This window comes from Rhododendron vialii, chromosome 12a (assembly GCF_030253575.1).
Source record: "Rhododendron vialii isolate Sample 1 chromosome 12a, ASM3025357v1".
Classification (NCBI taxonomy): Eukaryota; Viridiplantae; Streptophyta; class Magnoliopsida; order Ericales; family Ericaceae; genus Rhododendron; species Rhododendron vialii.
In genome coordinates this window covers 7,746,269-7,763,525 of record NC_080568.1, presented here as the reverse complement: position 1 = coordinate 7,763,525, position 17,257 = coordinate 7,746,269, and the positions used below count along the sequence as shown (strand labels likewise).

The following is a 17,257-nucleotide window of genomic DNA, read 5'->3' as shown; positions in this document are numbered from 1 at the left end:
TTTCGTGTCTGAATCTGGACACGAATTCGATATCTAGATTTGAGACACTTAAACACGTATACATGCGGTGATTATTGAGTCTTTGAAATTAAGCATGTTTGCAAAGAAAAAGTCTACAATACACACCCTTTGAAAGAGTGTATCATATGAATCTATTTTATGGTTCATTCATAACCTTTTAACGTGTTTCGTAACTTTTGTTCTAAAATTCTTAACTTTTCAGCAGTACGAATCGTAACATTTTCTTTATGATTCATAACATTTTGGTGTATCTCGTAACCTTTATATGATTCATAACTTTTTAGCAATACTATTCGTAACATTTTCTCTATATTTCATAATATTTTGGGGTGCATATGATATACACTTAAATAAGGAGTATGTATTGTAGTATTTCCTGCTTGAAAATTTCCCAGTGATGGAAGACGTCAAAATTCTTTACGATTCAAAAATCTGATTCCCCTAATAATCCGTAAAAAACCCTAACAGTATGAATGTGAATCACCAAGTAATACTACTAGCAAAAACTACACAACAATCAATTCCACAACACAGAGATATACGTGGTGCTTGACCGATTCCTAGTCCTAAATTAATGGGTTGCCCCAAGCGTAGGGCTGAAACCGAAGTAGCACAATATCCGGTAAGTATGGAGTAGAATCCACAGAGACGGAGATGTGTACTAACTAAAAACTCGGGTTGTCATAATTTAAATGGGCTCTTAGGTAGCCACCCTTTGTCAATTGATTGAAATTAATTAAAACCTAGAAATTAATTGTACTTTTTAGATAATTGAAAGGAGGTACGGTCATAGGGTTCATAGCACTCGCAACCAGTCCGGATTAATCTGCTCCAATCGGTGTTCTTAAAACGTTCGATTTTAGTGAGAAAAAGATACCCCGAAAGATGCGATCCCTTATGGTCGCCGTTCACCCACGCGCAGCGAAGAATGAGTTTTGGACCCCCATTCCCTCGTTCACATGGGCTCTGACAATGCCCAGGTTCATCTACGGGAAGTATTTTTCCAATCTAAAATTTTGGTTAATGTGTGTCAAAGGAATGAAATCGAGCAATAAGACATTGGAGGACGAGCAACCATGTTTAAGGGTGGTTTAGTAGCATTTAAGAGGTATTAGAAATGATTAGGGGTCAAACTAATCAACGAGGGATCAACGATGTCGAAACTGTCTAGAAAAGGATTGGTATCGATACATGTACACCTGGTATCGATACCCATAAGGCAGGAACCCAAAATGACGAATTGGTATCGATACTTGACAAAATGGTATCGATACATGAAGGTTACAAGTGACGATTTTGTGCAGAAATTCAGATGCTAGCTCAACAACAAAATCCAATGATCCACAACACGATTAAGGCATAAAATCAACACACAAACATATATATAACAAAAGTAAGAAATTCCTACTTTGAGTTTGGAGAGCAAAACCCTAAGATTTCTCAAGCCCTAGACTCCAGAAATTTCAAATCAGCCGGTTCCTCCTTCCCCAAGCTTGACCCACGAAATTTAAGGCTTGAATCACTTAGAGAAGACAAATTGGAGGTTGGTTTGAGTAGGTTTCAAGTGATTTTGGTTGAGAGACTGAGAGAGTGAGATTCAGATGAGAGGAGAAGAGAGAGAGACTGTCGATAGAGAGAAATGAGAAATGGGGAAAGTTTCTCCCCCGGAGAAATAATAGAGATGGGAAAATAATCCCATGCTCTCACCACACACACACACATGCTCCTCTCGCCTAATTACTCTTGTACCCTTCTACGAATATCCACACCGAATATCCACACGGTACATCTCAACAAGCTGTACAATTATATAAAAAAAAGAACACGGGTCTTTACACAGAGTGGGCCCCAAGTGCCCACCTGTGGCTCCCGTCGATGGCTATGCTCTATTTCCATAGCAGGGTTCCCAACCAGAGGTGCTATTGACATAGACAATCTATAGTGATGAGGCCCACAAAAACGATTTGAGCCGTTCATTAAATTTAAAATAATTTTCAAGGGCTCTTGTAAAAAATTAGTTCAATTCGATACCTATAAGTACGATCTAATCATCTAATTTTTCATTCAGATTTTTGGATCCTAGTAACTTAATGAAAAATTAGATGATTAGATCGAGTACTTATAAATATCCGTAGAGCTGATTTTTCATGGAGGCCTTTGAAAAAATGTTTGATTCCTTAACCTCCCGTTGTGCCATTTAGATCGTTTGTGTGGGACCCATAGTGGGCTCCACATTGCGATCTATGCACAGATTGTCTGTGTCGACAGACTTTTTGGGGTCCAATTCCATTCACGTAACAAAAAATTGTTGCATGTCACTGAGGCATTGCTATGTGGTGCTCAAACCATGAAATCCGATCGTAAAATTAACTGAATGGGTCAAATTCTTAAAGGTACTTGGTTGAGCTTTTCTTCTTCTTCTTCTTTTTTCATAAAAAAAAAGTGAGAAAAATTGTCTTCTACAAATTGAAGGATTCCAATTATTTGTGTAAGACTTGAGATTGGCCCACACATCCCATCTGTACTTCATTGGTATCTAAAATTCTGTGCCCATAGAACTACTTCAAATTCATTGTATTCTTGTTTTTTTTCCGGTCAAACGGAAATTCATAAAAAAACTTACGAAACAAAGTACCACATCAAGAGTATCAACATAATAAACATAGCTTGTTAAGGAAGTAAAATAACTACTAAGTCTAGTCTAAAACTTGCCTAATGTTCAGCTTATCTCTAAGTACAAACTCTCTCATAGCAATGGACATTTTTCATAAGGAATACAAGGTTGACATCTTGTTCAGCTTCCCATTAAGCAAGATAATCTGCGAACTGGTTGGATGTTCGGTAAGTAAAATTCATTGTATTCACTTCCAAGTAAATCAAACAACACTAGATAACATAATTTAGGAAACTGATCACATTCGTATATATAAATAGTTCTCCTATCCAATTCCGGATTGGGAAAGTTTTACACAGGAAGTCAAAAAAACTTTAAAACATAATTGCAATCGGAGCCGTTCGATATATAGTAACCTACATGCATCGAACAGCTACGACGGCAATTCTGTCTGAAGTTGTGTATTTCCAGACTTTTTGTTTCTATATTACCAGCTCTTATAAATACTATCTTGTACCCCCAAGACATTGCAAAATTATACACAAATTGCATAATCTGTTACACAGAGATCATAAAAATATACATATACCCTCTCTCTCTCTATAGATGCATGGACTTCATGGTGTTCGACCACCACCCCATAATAAGGACCGGTCGTCTACAAATTCTGTCAACCACCCCTACTCAACCGCAAGCCCACCACATCCCCACCCTCTCCCGTCCACGTCCACATCGACTTCCTAATAGTGAACAACAAATTTTTATACTAACAAATGCGAGGCCCCATTTTCGAAACCTCGCCTAGGGCCAAAAAAAACCCAGGGCCGGACTGTGTTTCATGAGGGGTGCATCAAGACTTGGTTGGGGACTAGCCATGTTTGCCCTATTTGTCGATTCAAGATGCCGGCGGCTGATTAGGAATTATTTATTTTTTGTTATTGTTTGATTATTTGTGTCTGGATCTAGATACGAATTTGGTGTTTGGATTTAGACATGTAAACGCGTAATATAGAGATTATTGTGTCTTTGAAATTACATATACTTGCAAATTACCTAGTGATTGAATTCATCAAAATCCTTAAACAGTTTCCAAATTATTTGGGGAAGAGTCATTTTTGCCCTACTCGTCGATTCAAGATGCCAACAGCTGATTCGGGCGTGTTTAGTATCCTTACTTGCTCAAAATACGCAAGTTGTGGCTAGTATCAAACACAAAATACACAAATTAATTATATCTCTGGCATTAGTTGTACTGCGTACTTGGGAATTTCCTTCTGCAAAACCAGCATTTGATTTTGGAGGGATCGAGAGGCAAGGCTGTTTGGGATGCTCTCATGCACTTCGAACATACTACATTTATGCGGTCATAATACACATGAAACAATGTGAATCCGTAAATTGAGTCAAATTAGAGAAACTTTCAATCCCCTAGGAAAAGATTGAGCATGAATCTGAACCACACATTGTTGTGGAGTTCACACTTGGGCATGAACCACATATTGGTGTGCAGTCTACATCTCACACCAATGTGTGGTCCACATCTCACACCAATATGTGGTCCAGATTCGTGCTCAACCTTGCTCCAGGGACATTGAATATCTTCTCGTCAAATTAATATGGAACGCAACTACAGTAATGCTTAATATGATGAATATTATACAATCAAGATAGATTCAAAACGCGCATATCATATGCACCCAATTCTAGATTAGTGTTTACTGTTAAAAGCTAATCAAAACTGCAGTCCATGAAAGTAATTATAGGGTGATTGTGAGCCATTTGGAGCTAGTAGTAGTTCATGCTTTAGGCTGCTTCGCGCGATTCAGGGGCAGAACTATCAAGGGGGAAACATTTGTAAATTTCAACAAGCTATGTAATTTTTTCCGCTATCGGAGAGGAACATGATCGTTTGGACATTAATTTTTTTTTTATTTTTATCGGCATTGGACATTGAGTTTTTTTTGTAAGTTTAGTATTTTTACTTCATCTTACTTTGTGGATTATATATGGTAGGTGTAAATAGACATATAAAGTGAATTCATAAGTATGTCTATTAACACTTGTACAAATAAGCAGAATGTATGCGGTGACTCTCTTTTTCTGCACTTAGACTGAAAAAGGAATGCCCCATTACCCTGAAACTTGTCGATTTAATTTTTTTTTTGGGTGTTTGCCAAGGGAGAAAGCATAATGCATGCGGTGACTCTCCTTATTGAAGCTACTTGTCAATTTTGTTTTGTGACTGTGCTTACAGAGAGAGAGAGAGAGAGAGAGAGAGAGAGAGAGAAAGAGAGATAGAGAGAGAGAGAGAGAGAGAGAGAGAGAGAGAGAGAGAGAGAGAGGCTCCCCCTCTTAGAAATTTGAATTTATACCGAAGCGGGATCAGGGCCGGCCTTGGGCTAAAGCCCGAGGTGCCGGTGCCATAGGCCTCCGAAATTTTAGAAAAACGAGGGCCTCATTTAAAAAAAAAATCAAAATATATTATATTTATATAAATGTTCCATGTTTCAACACAATGTTAATTCTAGCACAAGTGGTCTGTGTGAGATACGTGATATTGGGATGGGAGATCCCTGACTCAACTCCTAGGAAGGTTTTCTTTTGACGAAGGTTTTTTTCCATTTTTTTTTCTTTTGGATCTAGGATTTTCTATTTTTTTTTCTTTTGGATCTAGAAATAAATAATATACAGCTTTTATATCTTTTGCATTCTTATGGTTAAAGTTAATAACATGATTAGTTAAAAAAATGTAGTGTATGAGTGGTATTTCGTTATGTTTGATTTTTTTTTTCTAATGGTATAAAATATTTTAAAATTTTATTTTAGTTAAATTACAAAACTAAAATACCATGTTCAATATTTTTACCTTATATTAACCACCTATAATGATTTTTTTTTTATTATAGAAAACCTAAGGCTTCAATTTTTATAGAAAACCTTTATCTTTGTGGTTGGTAAGAAATGTGTACGTGTTCAACAATGCTACAACAAGCTCTGAGGAAGTGGGTGAGTTGATTAAAACTAGAGTTGCAATGTGGGTATAGGCAAAATTCAATATAAAGGTGTATTCGGTGGAGGATTTTAGGATTTTTTTGGATGGAATTAGATTGTTGAAGTTGTAAAATGTCTTGGCTGTGAGGTGTTTCGCCATCCAATTTTCAGTTGGAGGGTGTTGTTTAGTTCGCCATTTCTTTTTGGTTGCTCGAGTAAGTAGTTCTTATTTCTCTCGAGCACCCTCGATGTATCCGGTTTGAGTTTTTATAATAGTTTCGTTTGCCGAGCAAAAAAAAAAAAAAGGCTTCAATTTTAAAAGTCGCTATAAGCCTCCAAATTCTCAGGGCCAGCCCTGAGCGGGATATAGGGGTTTCCATGAATCCAATTGATGTCACCCTTGTACCCAAATCCTGCATGCTTCCCCCGCTGAATTGTTGCATATCAAGAATATTAAGAAGAGACAGCAACTCTGACCATATATCATGCAGAAGCCTAAGTAAGAGAAATTGGTCACAATTTTAGAAGTCAGCTGATTGAAATCAATGACACAAAATTGATCCCGTACTATGTATATGTTATGAAACCCTAATGGCTATTACTGTAATGCTCACCTGGCCAAGATGGGAAAACAAAGCTTAAGAGATCAATAAGATCATTGCCACCACCTCTATCATAGCTGTGAAATCACTTGGTAGTATCAAATGAGCCCAGGAGTTCCCCCAAACACTTCAGCAGGAATTTGTGCCGATTACCACTTTTTTGGAAAAGAGAGTAATTCCCAATGAAGTGTTCGGGGAACCTCTAGGGGACACTAGATGGATTTTCACGCAAACTTCTTAGTTTGTCAATGGCTAGTAACCATAGCTAGCTACTATTTATAGTGAGTTCCTCTCTTTTCATTGAGCACTAGGAAGACAGAAAATTCTATTCGGTACGATAAAATCGGTTGTTGTAGTGAACCTAGTCGCGAATGTGGGTTTGATCAATGATTATATATGGGTCCAAATCGAGTTGAGTGGCTACGATACATTCCACCCTCTTACTTCCCTTTCACTTTCCGCTTCCTCATGGATAAGATGCTCCGTACAACTCGATGTTTAGGTTTGGGTGTGCCCCTTTTGGGTTTAGCTTTGGGTTTTGGGTGTTTTCTTTGTTAGTTTCTTGCCAACTTTGGTGTGTTACCGTTTTTCCTTGGGGTCCTTGTTGGCTTGTGATTGTTGGAGTTGTTGTTTTCCCTTGTGGGTTTTTTCTTGCTCTAGCTTGAAGCTGTCTAGGTTCCTTTTAATCTTTGTAATTTGCTTTCAAAGATTAATAAATTTTTCGCCTTTCAAAAAAAAAAAAAAAAACTCGAGAACTTTTCCCTTGTCTTAGTTTTTATCGATAGTGCACATAGAAGAGGTTTCTAGCTATCCAATGTAAAACACAATAGGGATTTTCAATAACGTACTCCCTCCGTCCCTTTTTTTGTGTCTAGTATTCTATTTTGGGCTGTCCCTTAATAAGTGTTCATTTTGTAAAGTTAGGAGGGTAAAAGTTGGTGTATTGTCTATTTTGTCCCTAAAAGTAGATTTTATTTTGAAAAGTTAGTGAGTAAAAGTGTAATGATGATGGGTAAGTAAAGAAAGTGGAGGAAAAAGTTGATGTGAAAGGTGTAATGATGATATCTTTTTAATAAGTTAGAGTTACGAAGCAGGACACTTAAAAAGGGACGGAGGGAGTACCTTAATTAGAAAGCGAAATATGTGGCCTAGGTTCAACTTGGGTGAAGACATCCCACACTGAAGTTGAACCTACAGAACGTATACACAGCTTGTCTAAGTTACGGAGTACTTAAATTTCCAAGTAATAACAAGTTTACAAATCTTAAATATTAGATGATACATAACCCTTTAGCATTTTTGCTCTTTCATATACTGTGTTACCTACACCCAACAGAACGGCTTGAAATTATATGCGTATATTTATCGACTTGCTAGTTCCTTGAATCTAATTCTCAGTTGCTCTAGCCAAAGCTCTCTTTTTCCCGTTATCGGTTTCATGATACGTAACGCTAGATCTATACTCCTAGCATTGCATGTTACGCATCTCTATACCATGATTTACCATCCATGTTCCCAACAACCTCTCTTATGAAGTCTGGCATTATCCTTGCATCCTATAGCTTATCATAATTCATAAGTAAATTGGTTACTACCATCTTATGATCATTAGTAAATTAGAGCTTGAATAGTCCTAAGGGAGTGTAAAAATGAGCCCTGGGGAGGGATGGCCTAATTTAGGTTCTTGCAATTTGTAGGTAAGACTTTTGTCTTCATCCAGTTCAAAATAAGTGGCCTCTGTAAGAAGTCAGTGGGGTAGAATGTTAGGAATATGTATGAAGGATTGAGTCCCACATTGGATAAATAGATGGTTTGACCTTAATCTACAATTGGATAGTTCATGCTTAGCCTTTAAAGTGGATATGAGCCATTTATTGTATTGGGCTCCGGTGATGTGGTGCGGCCTTCGTGAATACTCCCAACGGATTGGGTCGATGCGCACATTGAGAAACCTCAGTCGAATCAGACTCCCAACATAGAGTACATGTAGTTTGATAATTAAAATTTTCAGAACTAAACCTGACCAGAAATGTGTATCAAGTGAAGGGTGGAGAATAATATCTTGGAAGGGTGAGTGGCCATAACCATTTTACACTTTGTGGTCTCTCATCCTTCCATGACCAATCCTTTTCAACTTTTCTCATGAATTCTTTTTTTTTTTTTGGGTACGTCGGACTGTCATTCTCATGAATTCTTGTTGTGAGAACTCAGCTTACATTTGAAACTGTGATCAGCTTGCAACCCGTGCGACCCGATTAATGGCTCTGAAATGTTATTTGTTATTGGGTACTCAATTTTGGACTATAATTGTAATATGGGGGTTTCCTATATCAAGGGGTGCGTATCTTGGGCTCTTAAGGATAAGAGACATATATATCGTTGCTCATTGTGTTTTTGCTCTTTAATTCATCTCGAGATTTAATCTTCAGCTAATTTTTGCCCTTCAGGAAGCCTATAAACTGAATTACGTAAATCCCTTGTATTCTTCGGACTTTCAGACACCAATTCAGAATTAGAAGTGACACCATACATAGGTTTTGCTGTACGTAAGAAGGTTATAGTAACCTTGAAGCCTAGAAGCTATGACAATGAATACAGGCTTCTTAACCACGCATACTTATGACATCTTCCATTAGCTAGGACCATTACCTAAGCTGCTATTATCAATTACATAAGATAAGAATCATTTGCAATAACTCATCCTAAGAAGGCGAAAGTAAAAGGGTTTTGTGGGTTAGAAGCATCTTTTGTATGTATCTAGGAGTATCTTTCTTTCTGTAAGGTAGCTGAAAGAAAGAGGACAATTGAAAAAGAAGATAGGAGGAAGGCAGATGGCCACTCAATACACAAACACACAAGTCTGTGATTCTCACCACCTTTCATGTTGCCCACATTCACGGCTAGGTTCTCTATTCACAGGTTTATTGTGTGTGGAAATTCTGAATCTTTCTTTCTGTAGGGCAAAAAAAGCACATAGAGAAAGCCACTATAAATACTAGGGTTTTGTAGCCATTGCATAAACCAACAAGCCAAAAATACTAAGCTATAAGATCGTTCGGAATTATTAATCCATCAGTTGTCCCCTAGAGTTCCTCCGAATACTTCATTGGGGATTCTTATTTGAGAATTTCCCTACCTCTACTGAAGTGTTTGGGGGAACTCTGACAGCCATCTGATATCATTTAGCAATTATAATATCGTTTGGAAACATTAATCCATCAGTTGTCCCCTGAACACTTCATTGAGAATTCTTATTTAAGGATTTCCCTACCCCTACTGAAGTGTTTGGGGGAACTTTGGTGGCCATCTAATACCATTTAGCAAGGGAAAATTGTGCTGGGTCGTTTTTACCTCTGTGGTCCTTGATATGTTTTACAACTTCTCATAACATATCATTAGGGTTTTGTTCATACTGTTTAGTAGGCGCTATTTGCAACTAATTCTTGGTTTTGAGTGGCATAAAATTCCTAGTTGTTTGAAAATTGAAATTAAGATCAAATTTCATGTACAAGGGCTTAGGGGCCGTTCCACTTTCTAAAAAAAAGAACTTTTTGAAAAAGAAGGTAATTTCAAGGTCAAAAATCATGTGTTTACGCAAATAATTTTTCTACCAATATAGATCTTGTTTGATAGATCTCATTGAGATCTTTTAAACGGTACAAAAAAATTGAAAAATTATTTTTCATTTTCGTTATATTTGAGTTTAAAATTACATTCTTTTTGAAAAGAATGCTTGGGGAGAAAGCGGAACGGGGCCTTAGTATATGCTACAATGTAGTGCATATGTTGCCCATATATTCAGTTCGGGAAGTGTTATCATACACACTCTTATTTATGCGTTTCTTATATACACCCCTTAAAGGATATTAGAGGGTCTTGCTGAGAGTTGGGATACAACACAGCTTGCTGTGCCTTTCATTCGAGCCCTACCCAGGCTGAAAATATATATATTTATTTTTTGATTTAGACCATTCATTTCTCGTCAAGTAGGGAAAGCCTCAACAAAATTAGGTTGCTCATACTTCGGTGTTAATATGAACAAATGTGTTTCTTAAAAATCTATTCTCATGCCATACTAGTAGTTAATATATAACACTATGAATGAACATGTTTCTTAAAAATTTATTCTCAAGTCATACTAGTTAATTAATTTCTCTCATATATAACAAACGTGTTTTGTTTATGTTGCAACAATGTCTACTCAATTTAATACTGTATTTTGCAGGCTAAATTTGCTTGACAAGCCGAATCACATAAATTGTTAGGATCATAGTATTTGGGCTCGGGATGGGGCCCAATCTGCAGTGACCCAACTCTCAAAAGGCACTCCTGATCTCCCCTTAAATTCCCTCATATATGTAACAATGATGTCTCATGGAAATTCTTAAGTGTTGTAATTAAAAGCTACATATGAATCCCATGTTGCGAATTTATATGTTATTTGTTGTGAATATTTATACAAAAGTTATGAATTCAAGAATTATGTTTTGGCGGATCCAAAAAAAGAAAGAAAGAAAAGGATTTATGTTTTGAATTTATGTGTAAATAACCCAACACAAAAAGTGATTGCACACAATTGCTTGTAATTCAGTACCCATGGAACTAGTGCAAATTCATTGTATTCACTTTTTTTTTTCTCGGCAAAAGGAAAATTTTTATTGAGCTCGACAAGGGTACATCGAGAGGGGAGGCCACTTAGGTCCCACCCCAAAAAAGGAGCAGGAGACCAAATGACAAAAAGGAAACGAAAAAAAAACAAAGGGGACACTTCCAACAGGTCAGTTGGAGGTGCAAAACATAGAAATCACAACACTCCCAAAATTCTACGGTCAAATCCTCTTATGCCTTATCACCTCTATGCCCCTTTTGAAGTCTTCCACTAAGTATTCCGTAACATTAAACTTTGCCTTGATCCAAAACGCCACTCTAGTTTTGATCAAGTCCACAACTTCCGCAACATCTGGATGCTTGTTACTAAGGATAACCTCATTTCTGGCAGTCCAAATTAACCATAAACCTGTAAACAAAATTGATTCCTAGCATTTCTTTTCTAGGTTTTTGAAAGAGTTGTTAAACCATATTGCTATGAAGTCCATAATTGTTAGAGGACAGATTCATTGTATTCACTTCCAAGTAAATCAAACAACACTAGATAACATAATTTAGGAAACTAATCACATTCGTATATATAAATAAATAGTTCTCCAATCCAATTCCGGATTGGGGAGGTTTAACACAGGAAGTCAAAAAAAACTATAAAACATAATTGCAATCGGAGCCGTTCGATACATAATAGCCTACATGCATCGGACAACCACGACGGCAGTTCTGTCTGAAGTTGTGTATTTGCAGACTTTTTGTTTCTAAATTACCAGCTCTTATAAATACTATCTAGTAGCCCCAAAAATTGCAAAATTATACACAAATTGCATAATCTGTTACACAGAGATCATAAAAATATACAAATACTCCTCTCTCTCTCTCTCTAGATGCATGGACTTCATGGAGTTCGACCACCACCCCATAATAAGGACCATCTACAAAGTCTGTCAACCACTCATACTCAACCGCAAGCCCACCACATCCCCACCCTCCCCCGTCCACGTCCACATCAACTTCCGCCATCATACCACCGACCGCTTGTACAACAGGCCCCACCACGGCCATGACGATGACGACAACTGCCGAGCGGCCACCCCCAACTCATCGCCACCAGCTGCCTTCCCACAACCTCAACCTCAGTCTGCATCCTCGCCACCAACTTCATGAAGTGGCATCAAATAATTACCAATGTCCTAACGAATTTACACGTCCACCCCACGTTCCACATCCACGTGGCGGACCGGGTTGTCTCCCGGGGGCGGATGTTTATTAGCTCGGCGGCGAACATGGGCCGGACTGTGGTACCGGTCCAGGTGGAGGTGACGATGCTGCGTGTGCACGCGCGCGATGAGAGAGAGTGGGTGGTGAGGGGGTTGATGGAGTCAGTGTTGGAGGGAGAGAGGAGGGGGGACGCGGCGGCGAATGTGGAGGCGGTGAGGGGCTTGAAGAGGAAGAGGGTGGTGGAGGATGGAGGGGAGAGTTGTAGGGTTTGGTTGGAAGAGTTTGTTAAGGGGGAGAAGGTCACGTGCATGCCGTGTAGGCACGTGTTTCATGAGGGGTGTATCAAGACTTGGTTGGGGACTTGCCATGTTTGCCCTATTTGTTGATTCTAGATGCCGACAGTTTATTTCGTGTCTGAATCTTACAGTCGAGACATACCTATCCAAACGATGTAAATCCTCACAACGTTCTAAGTATCACTTGCCGAGTCACATATAAACCGCACCCAATGATCTTAATCGCCAACGGCCATGATTACACAAGCCCTCCAAAAACTTGCGAAAATCTTCCTTCGGAATAGCTCCGAAAATAAAACCAGTTGCATATGTTTCATCAAGAGACGGTATATCAAACATTCGTGAATCTTACAGTCGAGACTCGATCAAGATCAACTGATCGGTCATTACATTTAACAGATTGTACATTTTTTTCAATTCCGTACATTTTTTTGTCAATTTTGTTTCTTAGATTGTGTTTTTGACCAAGGCCCGCCCAGTGATAAATCCAGCAAGCCCTTAGGCTTGGGCAACCTTTGGACTAGGGCAACAAATTTTTTTTTTTTTTTGATGGTATATAATAAATATATATATTTTGACGAGGATATTGCATGAAGGATGTCTTGGAGTTGTGGGACAACAGCGGGTGCTAAAACCTTTGTGAAAAGGATTCAACTCTTCTGGGAAGTATGTTCTTTTCTTTTTTTTCCTTTTTTTGGAGGATATATAGATATAACCTTAATTTTGTTTATTTTTTTTACTTATATACTTTTTTAATTTTCATGACTTAATAATAAGCGGGCAACCAAGTTCAGGGTTGGACTTGGGCAACTCAAATGTCGGGATTGGCCTTGTTTTTTACCTCTCTTTATTTCTTGCCCAATACTGTGATTTGAAGGCCAGAAATGAGCAAATTAAAGGGTTTCCCCATTCATGGAACAATGTTCGCATTCAAAGGTAAGCGCCAAGTTAATAACTTTATATGGTTGTATGTTGCATTATTGATATGTTTAATTTGCTCATAATAATAGCTCACTTCAATAAAATAAAAGATCTGAAGTGTTTTTCTTTTTTTTAAAAAAAACTTTTGACGACATAACAAAAAACAAAATGTTGCAAAAGTTAAAATATTACACCATCATATAAAATTACCATACACATATGCATGATAGAAAGTAATTTCGAAGCTAACGTCAAAAAGTTACAATATTTGACATAAGGAATGCTTTATTTGAGGGATTTGCTCGGTACTCGAACATCGGCAGGAATGGTTAAAGTTTTTGCCGATTAATACTCCCTCTGTCCATAAATAAATGTCCAGCGTGCAAATCTTGGCCGTTAAATAGACGCATTCTTATAAAAATTGGAAAAAAAATACCTTCGCCCCCAAAGTATTTTTTTTTTCAATTTTTTAAAATTTTTTGAACAAAAAGAATACGCCTATTTAATGGCTTAAGTTTGTGCACCGAACATTTATTTAGGAACAGAGAAGATAGTACGGAGTAATAACACAATTTTTGCGTGCATAGCACACTTTTTGTTGCTATTGCTAGTCTGGAAGGATTAGATTTCAACAATACTTATTAGCGTCAAGGGTTCTGAAGAAATAAACGCAACACTATTTGTATGGAATAAATTTTTTGTTTATATGTTAGATTTGGCTGGTTAATTTGATGCTAGTTATACAGTAAATTACATGGGGCGTGGGTCCACCCCCGGTTTGGAAAAATTATTCAATGTTAATTTTTTTTTATCAGAAAAAAAAAATGAAACAAAATTACAATGATTAAAAGGGAGCGGGAAAGTCGGCATCACAATCAATGACTTACATCTCAATTATGTTGGCATTTAAGCCTAGGACAATCATATACCACCCGCTACCAAGGAAGGAAAAAGATTGGCGAGAATCCAACCAAAAGGGAAACCAAAGTACAACCAAAGATTACATCCAAGCTCAAAACACAGAACAAAATGAGAGCTGATCTACACATATCTGTTTGCCCCAACAGCAGAAGCTTGACAAATTTGTTGACAGTAGCACGAACATCTCTTGACCGAGTAGAAATAGCCCAAATTTGTTGAGGAGTTCAAGATTTTCTTAGACGGTATCCGAAAATTGAGATTGTAACCTAGTGTTCAGGAGTGCCTCCAACTGTCGATCGGTTGGATGTGGTTGTAAATTTGGGCTCAGCCAAGCTCTGTCTTTGTTTGTTTTTTTTCGATATACCCCTTTCGAGTTTTATAAAATATTTCGTTTATCGAGAAAACCCCCCCTCCCCCCATAAAATGGCTACTAATAGTTTAATGGAAATTATTCAATGATATTGGGGTACTGCCACGTGATTTTCCAACCAAGAAATCTGAAAAAATTACTGAAAATTTTCTTGATTTCGGGTTCTTAAATACATTTAACTTGTGCTAATTGTGGGTTTGAATTGAGTGTCTATTTGGATACTCTACTACCTTTGCTGCGACTGGTTCTTATGTCCTGACGTTTATCACCGGTCTCTTGCTTCGGCAGTATGTGCCTTTACAATAGTTTTAGATAGTTTTAGTTTACTCTTGTATTTTGTGATGAAATCAGTGTTGCCTTCGGACTTCCATGTTAAATGGATTGAATCGATTTAAAAAAAAAATACATATAACTTTTGCAACCCAATTCCGGATTTGGAAAAGCTTAACACAGGAATTCAAAGAGTTAGAGTTTCAATTTGACTAGGGATTTCTAAATTACCACCTCTTATAAATACCTACTAGAAATTAAGAAACTATACACAAATTGCCTAATCCGATGCACAGAGATTAACTCATACATACTCGATCCTCTCCAGTCTTCCTCTCTCTCTCTCTCTCCCTCCCTCCCTCTCCATGGAATTCAACCACCACCGCACAAGCACCACCTACGAAGTCCGGCAACCACCCCTACTCAACCACAAGCCCACCGCATCCCCACCACCCTGCCCTGTCCACATCCACATCGACTTCCTCCACCAAATCACCCACCGCTTCTACAACCGGCCCTACCACGACGACCACGACAACCTCCACCGCCGTCCCCAACTCATCGCCACCTGCCGCCCCCCACCTACCAAAACCTCAATCTGCATCCCCGCCCACGGCTTCAAGTCCTACCCCACGACGTCGCACCAAATAGTCTCCCGAGTCCTAGCAAATTTACGCATCCAACCCTCGTTCCAAGACCGCGTGGCGGACGAGGTTGTCACCAGGGCGCGGAGGTTTATTGACTCGGTGCCGAACATGGGTCGGAGGGTGATACCGGTCCGGGTGGATGTGAGGACGGTGCATGTGCACGCGCGCGATGAAAGAGAGTGGGTGGTGAGGGGGTTGATGGAGTCGGTGTTGGAGGGAGAGAGGAGGGGGGACGGGGGGATGGTGGCGGCGAATGCGGAGGCGGTGAGGGGGTTGAAGAGGAAGAGGGTGGTGGAGGATAGAGGGGAGAGTTGTAGGGTTTGTTTGGAAGAGTTTGTTAAGGGGGAGAAGGTCACGTGCATGCCGTGTAGGCACGTGTTTCACGAGGGGTGTATCAAGACTTGGTTGAGGACTAGCCATGTTTGCCCTATTTGTCGATTCAAGATGCCGACAGCTGATTAGGAATTTTTTGTTTTTCGCTATCGTTTGATTATTTCATGTCCGGATCTAGACACGAATTCGATGTCTAGATTCAAATACGTAAATGCGTAATACAGAGATTATTGTGTCTTTAAAATTACGCTTGCTTGAAAATTACCTAGTGATGGAAGAAGTCGAAATTCTTTGCAGTTTCCAAATTATTTGGGGAAGAGTCATTCAATTGCCCACTCGTGGATTCAAGATGCCAACAGCTGTTTGGATTTAGAGACGAATTTTGTGGCTAGATTCAGACATAAAATTCGTACGCAAGTTATTGTAGCTCTTTAGGCTGCTTGGATTCAATGATTTAATCTTTAATGACAATACAGGTGGTTCGGACTGATTTCGGGTCGGTTCGTGATAAAACAGGGTTAACCACACGGTGCTGGGAAAAAACATAGCTAACCAGGTCTTCGACAATTTCAATTACGGACTATATAAAAAGAAACCCGACTATTTCGGTTTTACTTATAGATTTTGGTTTCACGTTTCAATTTCACCAAATCCCAAACCAAACTGAATCGTTGACATCCCTTAATTTACCCAACAGAAGAATAATATTGAGCTTCTCATTATGCCTCAATTGATTGCAAGGGCACGTGCCACCCCGTTACACAAATATTAAAAAAATATATGTTGCACGAGAAAGGGTTAAATAAAGAATTATGAAAATTCTACAACGAGAAAGGGTTAAATAAAGGCGTCTTCCTGGGCAGCTGTGCTTGCAATTCCCCCACGCGGGTTTGAGAGGTATGTTTTCCGTTTTTTGAGAACTCCTCTCTCTCTCTCTCTCTTTTTTTTTTTTTTTTTTTTTTTTTTTTTTTTTTTGGTAAACCAGGAACATTAGATAGAAAAATTAAGAGGCATACAAGAGTCTAGGGTATTCCACCCCATTTGCATCCTCGCATAGTTGAGAATTAATACAAACCGGAGCAACATCAAGAACATGAAAGTCTAGAGCATCATCAAAAGACATATTAGCTATTAAGTCGGCACATTTGTTTCCTTCACGATAGATATGGTCAATCTTCTCCACTCCCAGCTGTCTCATCAAACATCTGCAATCATGTATGAGATTATTAAGAAAATGTCGGGGTTGATTTGGACCCATAACTAGTTGAATGACTGCCATTGCATCCATTTCCACACAGAGGGGAACAAGTTGGTTGTTGTAAGCAAGTTGAAGTCCATCCCTCAGAGCCCAGAACTCTGTTTCCAAAGCTGTCATTTGGCGAAGAGTTCTGTGGAAGCCGACTATCCAGCTTCCTTTACCATCTCTGATTAAACCACCTCCTTTGGCT

At 38.6% G+C, this 17,257-nt stretch overlaps 2 protein-coding genes across 2 annotated transcripts; both read left to right on the top strand.

Annotated features, from left to right (window-relative positions):
- The first annotated feature begins 12,116 nt into the window (after window positions 1–12,116).
- On the top strand, window positions 12,117–12,437 carry LOC131309376 (E3 ubiquitin-protein ligase MPSR1-like). The gene has a single exon (XM_058336029.1). The coding sequence runs from the start codon at window positions 12,117–12,119 to the stop codon at window positions 12,435–12,437; it is 321 nt and encodes a 106-aa protein (XP_058192012.1).
- Window positions 12,438–15,128: 2,691 nt separating this feature from the next.
- On the top strand, window positions 15,129–16,036 carry LOC131310414 (E3 ubiquitin-protein ligase SDIR1-like). The gene has a single exon (XM_058337405.1). The coding sequence runs from the start codon at window positions 15,195–15,197 to the stop codon at window positions 15,936–15,938; it is 744 nt and encodes a 247-aa protein (XP_058193388.1). The 5' UTR covers window positions 15,129–15,194; the 3' UTR covers window positions 15,939–16,036.
- The last annotated feature ends 1,221 nt before the right edge of the window (window positions 16,037–17,257 follow it).

Coding starts and splice junctions, on each gene's coding strand:
- LOC131309376 (XM_058336029.1), top strand. CDS start 12,117: ATGGGCCGGACTGTGGTACCGGTCCAGGTGGAGGTGACGATGCTGCGT.
- LOC131310414 (XM_058337405.1), top strand. CDS start 15,195: ATGGAATTCAACCACCACCGCACAAGCACCACCTACGAAGTCCGGCAA.